The 10,744-nt window shown below is 36.2% G+C and overlaps 1 protein-coding gene across 1 annotated transcript in view; it reads right to left on the bottom strand.

Annotated features, from left to right (window-relative positions):
- Nucleotides 1-3,876: 3,876 nt before the first annotated feature.
- Nucleotides 3,877-10,744, bottom strand: part of abca5 (ATP-binding cassette, sub-family A (ABC1), member 5) — a 66,763-nt gene continuing 59,895 nt past the window's right edge. The window contains exon 39 of the mRNA XM_056468878.1: nucleotides 3,877-9,897. Within this exon, the coding sequence (XP_056324853.1) occupies nucleotides 9,757-9,897 (141 nt within the window). The 3' untranslated portion in view covers nucleotides 3,877-9,756. The remainder of the gene's footprint in view (nucleotides 9,898-10,744) is intronic.

Genomic DNA, 10,744 nt, shown 5'->3' with positions numbered 1-10,744 from the left:
AATACTTTAGCTGGTTTAAACTGGAAAAAAAAAGGATTTTCACAGTGAGAACTCAAAAAGATAAAAATGTAAAATAAAAAGCCTTCATAACCAAAAAGGTGGCATTTTTCTCCCCGTGCCACTTCTTCACACAAACCTTTAGTTGTGTTATACCAGTTGCAGGAGTCCATTACGCCAGTAGTAATGATACTTCTAAATATGGTTGCATTAATTAATAATAAACATTAGTTCAATAGCATTTATTGATCTTAGCTAAAACTAGTTAAAAAAATAATAATAATTTACAAGAAACAATTAACAAGAAACTACACGAAAGCATTTATAAAGCAAAAGAAAGTACAGATGTTTATAATGTTAAACATGGTTCAAAACTGTTTAAACAAAGCTGCATAATTATCAACAGATAATTGTAAAATCAGCATATCAGAATGATTTTGGAAGGATTGTGCAACATTGACGACAACTTTAACACAAAAATAAATAGAATTTAAAATATATTAAATTACAAAAAGCTATTGTAAATGTTTTCATTGAACTGACCAAATTATTTGACTTGGTAAAAAAAAAAATCAGCCTTGTTGTATATCAAAAACAAATACACTGTTTTATTAAGTTAATCCCCCTGGCCAACTGTGTTCATGAAACTATTCATCAACAATATGGTGCAGACTGAACAAGGTAGAACCTCACCTTACCAGTTTTTGGCTCATATGGCGTGAGAGTCAATGGCATTCAAGCCATTCACACTAACACTGCACTTAAGCTGGAGATTACTCAGCTATCAGTGATGACAAATGTTCTATAAGAAACACAAATGTAATCAACATTACATCATTTAGCTCAGCCCAGAAGAATAATACTCAGTTCAAGCTGACTCCTTGAGGGAATATCAAAGTAATAAAATAAACTTACAAAACTTTCTGATACTGGTTTGTAAGTGTAGCACCTGTCATATAACATCTTTATTACAGGTATTTATCACATTTGTGTAGGCATGTTATCATATTGTAAAAAAAGAAACAAAGTAAACATCAAATTACTTAAAAACAGGTGACAATTACTCAAACTGTGTTAGTTTTACATTACACTTCACCCAATTTACTTACAAAAACACTTGCCAAATAAATATGACGTGCTGGATTCACCTGATTTGCTGACAAATAGGTTGCGGATCCATTCCTTGACAGGTTGTGGGTCCTTCACTGGGCCTTTTCCCCTTAGCAAAGAAACTTTCCAAAGACTTGTGGGTTAGATTTGGGCGCTCAAGTGACCGAGATGTTAGAGAGAATACAGTAATTTTTCAAAATTAAAGATCGTTCAGACTATATTGAGATAATAAAATGAAAATAATTAATGATAATTGATCCACGGACCAGTACCGGTCTGCGGCCCGGTGGTTGAGGACCACTGCGGTGGACAGTAATAGCCCCGAAATGAGATGCAGATTTAAAGTTCCACATGAGGTTGTGATTAATTAGCAAATAACATTAATATTACGTATGTAAACATTAGGTGATCAGGTTTCATTGTAACCCTGTGATTTGCAGTGATAAGCATTTGGGCTGTTTGGACTAGACGAAACATGAAAGAAATTTAAATACAGCCATTCAGAAGTACAGAATAGTGCACTTACTGCACCCTAACAAAATGGTAAGGTTTACAATCTAATTAAAACAAATGAAACCTCTTTAACATTATTAAATGTAGATGCTGAATCACTGATATATGTTGGTTTGCACTGAGTCACAGTTCTAAAGTTCAATTTCAAACAGTTTATTTTCAAGATCTGAGGTGAACTGCTGCTGTTTCAATAGTATGGCAATAAATGTCATGTGAAATGGCATTCAAACTCACATTATTAGCATTTAACACTGAATAAAACACATGAGGTGTACCTGAGGTGATCTTTGTCAGTTTTCTGCTGTTCAGCTGCAAGAAATGGAAGCCGTTTCTAATATATACATTTCAGATGTTGGTTAGAACAAAAACTCCTTTTAATATGGAAAATATTCCATCCATTGCATGCCGTTGCTTTTATTTAGAACAAGATTTAAATCAGCTTTTGTTAGTGTCATCTATCTTCCAACCAGATCTTGCGTCTGTTTTGAACCAGAAAATTCATGTTATTTTTTCATATATCTTACTTTGATTATATACAGCTACTCAGCTGACATGAAAACGTCATATTTCCTAGTTCCTCCGAAAGGCCCGCGCACAAGAGGCTCTGATTGGTTTGCTAACATAATGTGCTGTGATTTGCGGATTTACTTCACGTCACGCCCATAACAAAACAAGATTGACAAATGCCTTTCACATTTTTTCGGAATAAGCATGTGTAAGTGATATAAAACGTTATCATATCTTTTGTGAGTTTGTTATTTGAGATGTAAAGCGCAGGGAAAGCATCTGCATAGAGAGACACTGCAGCACTGCTAAAGATTGTGAGTGTTTACAGGGGTTTGACGGATAAATATGAATATGTAGCTATATTGTTAGCGGTGCCAAACAGCATTTCCCATTGTTTACATCCTTGTTTATGTCCTCGCTACAACATACTGTTAATGCTAGCAACTGCACATGTAACAGATCAATTTTAACAAATAAAAATACTTACAGGTTGTGGCTCACAATCCACAGCCACACATCACAATCTTTGTTAATTTACACATATTCTACTGTATCTCTTTACATGAACAGCTTAATTAAGTAATGCTGAACAAAGTCTTTGTTTACTGTTAGATCATGTTTAATATTGCAATAGCTAACACAAATAAATGTTTAGTTAGCTTTAAGAAAGGTTAAGTAATGCATAATAGATGCGTTGTTCATTGTTATTTCATGTTAACTAATGCATTAACTAACGTTAACTAATGTACCCTTATTGTAAAGGGTTACCAAAAGGTTACCTCCCTTTTAGAAACAGGATTGACTTATCCTGCTTTCAGATAGATAGATAGATAGATAGATAGATAGATAGATAGATAGATAGATAGAATGGTGGATGGATGGACAGACATCTCACAAACAGAATTGCCTCTTAATTCACACGACCACTAAATTACAGCAATGTGTTGTGCTGAACAAGTTAATGGTCAATTAATGCAATTAACGCACTCTGATATTTGCATATTCCTATCAAGATATTAAGCCTTTCTAAAAAAAAAAACACACAAAAAAAAATTCTGGGTTTCAGACAATTCCTTCATGTTATCCCAACACATGTGGAATGAACATCAAACAATTAAGTTCATTCATTTATTCATTTTCTTTTTCAGCTTAGTCCATTATTAATCACCCTTATACCATCCAATAACCCTTTATTAAGTTCATTCACCACAGCGGAATGAACAGCAAACTTATCCAGCACATGTTTTACGCAACAGATGTCCTTCCAGCCGCAACCCAACACTGGGAAACACCCACACACACTAATTCACAAACATACACTACAGACAATTTAGCTTACTCAATTCACCAATAGCGCACGTCTTTGGACTTGAGGGGGAAACCGGAACACGCGGAGGGAGAACTTGCAAACTCCACACAGAAATGCCAACTGACCCAGCCGAGGCTTGAACCAGCGACCTTCTATGTGTGCTGATGCCCACAATTAAGTTGTCCAAAAAAATAAATAAATAAAGCAAGAATTGTGTTGATTTAGCTAATTTTAAATAAGTAGTTTGAACAACCAGCAAAATATTATTTTTGAGCGTAATTAAATAAATAATAATAGAAATATAATAGAAATGATTGAATTTTTTTGATTTTGTCTTTCAGTGACTGTATGGGTTGCGGATAAAACTTTTACCCATCAAAAATATTTCTCACCCCCACCCGCCCCCTTTAAAGTTAAAAATGAAAGAAAATCAGCAACACTTGAAAGTTTTACCGTATTTATTTTAACCCCCAAAAGGTGAAAAATGAACAGAGTGTTGAACATCTCAGGGGTTGAAAACGGACAAATAAAATATCAGTGCATGAAAAACAACCAAAAATAAACATATGCAACTTCTTCACATCCACTAGTCCAAAAAGGAACAACATCCTGAATACGATTTCTTTTCGAATGGAATTTTTGCATACAAAGGGCAGGTAATGGGCACTAGAGAGGAAGAGAGTGCAAAGCATTCTAAAAGAGTATATATATATTTGTGGCTACATTGTACTGCAAGACACATCTTAGTTCACAAGAGAGACAACATTGATATTGCGATATTGCAATGACACGTCTACACAGTAATGCATTAATTACTCACACGCACGAGTATTCATATATTGCACTTTGGAGGAAATAAAGGTCTTGGTTAAATATTTGTTAGATAGTGTTCAGTATAATCATCCCATTCCAACCCAGTCCAGAAAAGACTAAACTGGTCAGTATTAAAACATTACAGAAAAATGTTATACATTACTGACATGAAAGGCTATAGATTTATATTTATATATATGTGCAAAAATTACAATTATCTCCCCTCAACAACTCACTGTGTCTGCTCCATACGTCAGCCATTATTAGACCCAGATTAATCATAAGGACATATAGTTGTTCATTTCAAACCTTTGCAGTACATTAGATGCTGCAGAGGTTGAATTCTGTGTCTCTAAAAAATAGACGATTACAGTTTGATTCATTGTAAATCAAACTTTGTTACGAAGATGAAGCAGAGGAAAAAAAAATTAAAATCCACATGTCATTGATTACAATTTTTGAGGACAGCTTTACACACTACTATACGTACACCTTTTCACAGTTGCAACATAGGCTGATTCTGAAAATGTAGCCCTATATACACATTTCTGGACATTGCGAATTATGTAGCCAGAAGTACGCATGGCTTCATTTTGTATTTAAAACGAATGCTATGAGGTGGTATGACGCCGTTCCTTTTCGCTCCAGCAGCTGACTGCTTACCTCCGTATGGAAGGCTTTCCCGTTGTTAGCAGTTTGTCCGGTGGCTTGCCGCATACGTTAGCGGACTTTAGATGCAGAGAGGAGTCGACTGCGAAGACAAGGTTTGAGTCTGGTAAAGAACAGTTCCAGAAAGCGGGTAAGACAAAATCCAAAAAAGAAAATAACGGTGAGAATGTGGTAAAAATCAGGGGGGCTTTTCTTTTTCTGGATTACTTTTGAAAACACTGTGGTTGGGTTTAGGGAAGGGGGTGGGCTCTGGTCAATCGGTGCTTTTGAAAACACTATCAGTTGGGTTTAGGGAAGTGGGTGGGTGGGATAATCAATCAGCTGGACAGTTATAGTCAACAGTTCAGCAGGTCCGAACGACACTCGCAAGATAAATTTGAGATATCAAAAAGCGTACACAGCGGCCTCTGGCGAATTCGCGAAAACAAAAACTGCAAAAAAATAAATTAATTAATTAAAAAAGTACCTCGTGGGACATATTTGACGCTCTCCAAAAATGTATATAGGGGTACATTTTTAGAATGAGCCTGGGTTGCACATTTAGCTAGGGTAAAACTAAAACAAAACACAAATCACACAATCAGATATACAGTCGAAGTCAGAATTATTAGCTCTCCAGAATTATTAGCCCTGCTGTATATTGTTTTTCCCAATTTCTGTTTAACAGAAAGAAACAAGAAGAACACATTTCTAAACAAAATAGTGTTTAATAACTCTCATTTCTAATAATTTTTTTTATCTTTGCCATGATGTCAGTACATACTGGTGTCTTGAAAAATATCTAGTAAAATAGTATTCAGGTTAAAGTGAAATTTAAAGGCTTGACTAGGTTAAAAATATATATATATATATTGCTTAAGAGGGGCCTAATAATATTGGTCATAAAATTATATTTTTTTTTAATAAAAACTGCTTTTACTCTAGCCAAAATTAAACATAAGACTTTATCTTGAAGAAAAATTCCTTGGTCTGTTAAACATCATTTGGGAAATATTTGAAAAAGAAATGGGCTAAAAGGCTAATAATTTGACTTTAACTGAATATAACAACTGCTCAAGAGAAACCTTGATACATCGAGCAAGCTTCATTTGCAGAAATACTACCAACAAGAGAACCAGCACTTGAGGCAGAGTTCATCATTCATCATCGTTGTCCAAAGCTCAAAAGAAAAATTGCTTTTTAGACAAATCAGAAATTCAACGGAAAGATGCATAAAGTGTAAACGTATGTTTGTATGGTTCTGAAATCCCACATTTCCTGTTAAGAATAGAATGCATGAATACTGCAACTTACTCGCAAAGTATGAATATTTTAGTTGGTAATGCTTAATAACCTTCTAGTAGTTAACAGCAGTTTATCCACATAAATGTAAACGTATTTATAATTGAAATATGAATATAAAATCCAATTGCATTCAGAAAATATTTATCAACCCACTGGAGTCATGTATGGATTTTAATAATGCATAAACTCGAACAACATTAACAAAACTGCAATCTGAAATATACAGTATATGGGGCTAGTAAATAAAGGGAGGTTTTAGATTTTTGAATGAACTATTCCTTTAAGTATACTGAAAACATGATTCAGTGGATTTTTTAATTTTTGGTTTAAATGGTTGCAAACTATTTATATGGGCTGAATTTAAACAAACAAATTAAATTTATTAATGTTAATAGTAACTCATTTTTTGGGGGGGTTTAAATTAAGCCCATATAAATAGTTTGCAAGCGCTTACTTTAAACAAAACAAACGTAGTAAATCCAATTCAAATCATTTTTTTTCAGTGTAATAATGTATTAAACAGGGGTGCCCAAACCTTTTTGTATAAAAGGTCAAAACCCAAATATCATTATGAGCCATGGGCCGAAGGTAAATATACCAAACTATATTACATTAAAGTTGCCATGGGTAATTAAAAAACAAACAAAAAATATGAACATTACTTTAAATTGTATTAACTAATGCAGTACAACTTTTAAAACTATAACTTATTGCAATAAAAACATTAACAGTGGAGAATCTGACTTTATCTTGATTTGTTCACTAGTCTCTGCATTGTCCTCCATCCATCAGGTGACAGTACGTACATTTAAACTAAATGTTTCAATCAAATATTGTAAATGAATCAGATTATTTCAGTTAGCTTTTAACAATAAAACAAACAAACTAAAGGTTACATTAGATTTGAAATGCCATTCTCTAAACCAGGAGTGTCAAACTCAGTTTCTAAAGGGCTGCAGCCCTGCACTGAAGTTAAATGTTTCAATGAAATGTTGTAAATGAACCAGACTTTTAATATTGTAAAAACTGTCACTTGACAAAAAGTAATGCACAGGACATTGGCTAGCAAATCAAGGCAAAAGCAGGAGCACGTTGACTAGGCTTGGGCGGTAATATGGTATACCGCGGGATCTAAAAAATAGCAACGGTATCAGTTTCAATACCGTTACACCATCATAAAAAACAATGCACTTATATAGGAGACAAGTATTAAATATAATTTATTTAACGTCTAAAAATGCGCATGCGTGATTGTCATCAAGAGACAGAGAGGTGGGGTAAGATGGCGAGTCGAGCACCAAGTGACCTGGTCTCGAAAAAGAACACAACCTCTGCAGTTTGGCAGTATTTCGGGTTTCGACCGAACAAGAAGGGAGACGTAGTAAATACAAACTAGAGGTCTGCATTCACGCTGCTGTACCGTGGGAGCCGACCAGATTTCTTGCGGTGCGGTAATAATTTGTCTGTGCGTTTATACAGACAGCTTGTTATAGGCTGTCTGGACTTTGTATCATCTATCTGGGTAGTTTTTGGTTTTGCTCTTCTGTTCGCGAACACATCATCTTTAGTCCCACGCATCTCTAATACCAACAAGACATACAGGTGACCGCGAACTATACGGGATTCAGTTTCTGAACGGTTTAGGCACAAGGCCAACAGTTTGGTGGCGCTGTCTAAGCCTTACATCATAATTTTTTTAAGCACGGCAATATCGTATACCAAGGCAAAATAGGGAGAATGTTTGACGGTATCAAAATATGGATACTGCCCACACCTAACGTCGACTAGTGTTTTCAGCACTGAACTGCATTGTGTTATAAATCAGATAGTTTATGTTTTTACTGTAACAAGTTGCAAAATGATTCTATATTAGTTACTATGATTTTAAGCAATGTTTTCTAGTTATTTTTTAAATATTAGTGGATAAATTAGGACATTACCCATGGCAAATTTAATATACTACGATGTGATATATTCAGCCTACATCTCATAATCAAGTTTGGTTTTTGGCCCTTTACAAAAAAAGGTTTGGGCACCCCTGCTCTGAACCATCCCCTATCATTCTCCCCCTCTTTTCAGATGGGATTGCGGGTCAAATCATAGGTCACCATGGGCCAACTTTGGCCCGAGGGCCCTAATTTGGGCATCTCTGGCATTGAAACCTATTTTAAAACATCACCCATTAAATATGAAAAGAAAATATTGTGAAATTATTTGAAATATAGATTAGTAAATAATTAATTCCTGAAACATATTCTCCAGTGTGCACACACAGACACCAATTTCACGATTTTACGAACATAAAAAATGAGATGTGATCATTTAATCAAATTCACATTAAAAACAAACCAAAAATATATTCCAAAATATATAAAAAAAACACCCTCTTAAACAAGAACCACCGACTTTAAAAGGAGCAGAAGAAAACATCTCATTTAGGTGCCTTCACAAAAGTGAAGACGTACACCCGAAAACCTAAACTACATCATAAAACACCATTGTACATTCAAGGCTCACGGTTCCTACAGTACTCTTACCTTCATTAAAGAAAACCAAAAACACACCAACTCAGCAGTATGTGACCAAATCTAGAATGCTACATGGTTGGAAACGGTGAAAACTACATTCTTAAGCTACTGGTTTTAAAACTGCTCCTAAAGGAAGGCCACCAGACGACAAGACAAAGAAAAGAGGATGAAAGAGGGAGAAAAAGTTCTTCATTGTCTTGATTTTAACCCATCGGCTTACTCACTGCGAGTGCTTTAGCCCTGTTTTTCTTTGGAGAGCTCTGAGTGTGAAAGCCTGAAACGCGTGCTGGTGTTTGAGAAAGGAGTCGTGTGGATCTCCCAGTGCAGCAGAGACAGAAGAGGCTTCATGCACCTGGCAGGGCCGCTCCGTCCTGAAACAGAAGAGTACGAGAAGCGGAGAGCAGCCCCTACATGCTGGTTAATCTCAGTGTTAATGCTGCACACAGTAAATCAGATTCTCCTGTCTGAAAATGTAAAACACACCCATCGATATTAACGCTATCTACACACACATACACAGACAGACAGACAGATGCGAGTTTGTTTATATCCCATGCTACAGACACCAAATAAAGAAAAAAGAAAGCAGTTTGGTGTCGATGTAAGTGGAAACTTTGGTACTGTTTTGATAACGTGGAACCCGCTTCATGCAAATTCATTTCCCAGTGATGGACGCGTGACGGTGAGCTTGATAGATATAAGAAGTGAGAGTTTAAAAAATAAAATCTTTTTTTTTTGTCGTTGTAAAAACAGATGACGACGAGTCTAGCTCTGTGTTTAACGGATGACACTCGAGTCCTGTGTCTGATTCCTTCTGAGCAAGTGCCAGTGCCAGAGCCACATAAACACACACAGACACACACACACATTATTAGTGTGCGTTAGTGGCCATTGAAGTCTCTGGAGTCGATTGTCCTGTGAGTCCCATGGGTTTAAGGCTCTTAAGGCAAAAGACGGCACATGCAGAGCGAAGGAGAAAGAGAAAGACGGAAGCAAGGGCAGAACGCTTCAGGGAACAGGATTGGTTCATAGCTGGTGTACTATGCTGTCGGCGTGATTAATGGATACAGGGCCGTCCTGTCTCAGTCTCTGCCATTGAAAAGTCGTGCTTAGTGATCCAACCTCTTCTTCCTCATTCTCCTGCTCCTTGGCAAACTCCATGAAAACCTGCAGAACGGGTATATGGTTAATTAAATTCTCTTGTTCAACTTGGTTAGGTAGACAGATAAGTACAGCAAAAATCGTAATTATTTTTAGTAATTTAATCTTGCCAAGTTTTTTTTTTTTTTTTTTTTTACAATTGACATTTTTGTGGATGTCTTCTGTTAAAGTGACCCTGGACCACAAAACCGGTCATTATTGTGAACTGTTTTTCAGAAAATGAGATTTATACAGGGCTTGACATTAACACCTGCCAGCCCGCCAAATGCGGGTAGATTTAGACTGTGGCGGGATAGACAGACACCCCCACTAGCCACTTTGGCTGGTTGAAATTTTTTTATTTTAAATAGCCAGAGCTGCCTCATGCGTAAAGATTAGAATTTTAGATTAAGACCGTTTGTCAATATGCACGCAAAGGTGCTCTTAGAACCGAGAAGCAGCATGATTGATAACTGTTCACGCGAGCAAAAGAAAGCAGGTAAATACCGAATGAGAGGATGATCAGGCTCACGGTGAGACACAGGCTATCCTCGCTCACTGACGTTGTAAGCGAGGCACAGCTGATGTGATGCAAGTGCTTAAAAGCATTTGTTTCCTTGCGCAAAACAACCGTGCCTGAAAACGCAACTGGTGCGGTGGTTATCTTGGAAAAAAAGATTGGATAGATTGGAAAAAAGCAGTGCTCATGCACCCACAGTCTTGCTGCTTTCAGGAGATCAAGATTTTTTGTATGCAGCCGCTGTTGCTGCTTTCGTTTTTACCATTCTTTGAACAGATTATTATTGGGCCTAACGTTAACCGTGCGCACGTAATCATCCGTCACTATCACACAGAATTTAAAAATATAACACAG

The sequence above is a fragment of the Danio aesculapii genome, chromosome 12 (genome assembly GCF_903798145.1).
Source record: "Danio aesculapii chromosome 12, fDanAes4.1, whole genome shotgun sequence".
In the NCBI taxonomy this organism is placed as follows: Eukaryota; Metazoa; Chordata; class Actinopteri; order Cypriniformes; family Danionidae; genus Danio; species Danio aesculapii.
The sequence above is the reverse complement of the archived record's forward strand: the minus strand, read 5'-3'. Positions and strand labels throughout refer to the sequence as shown.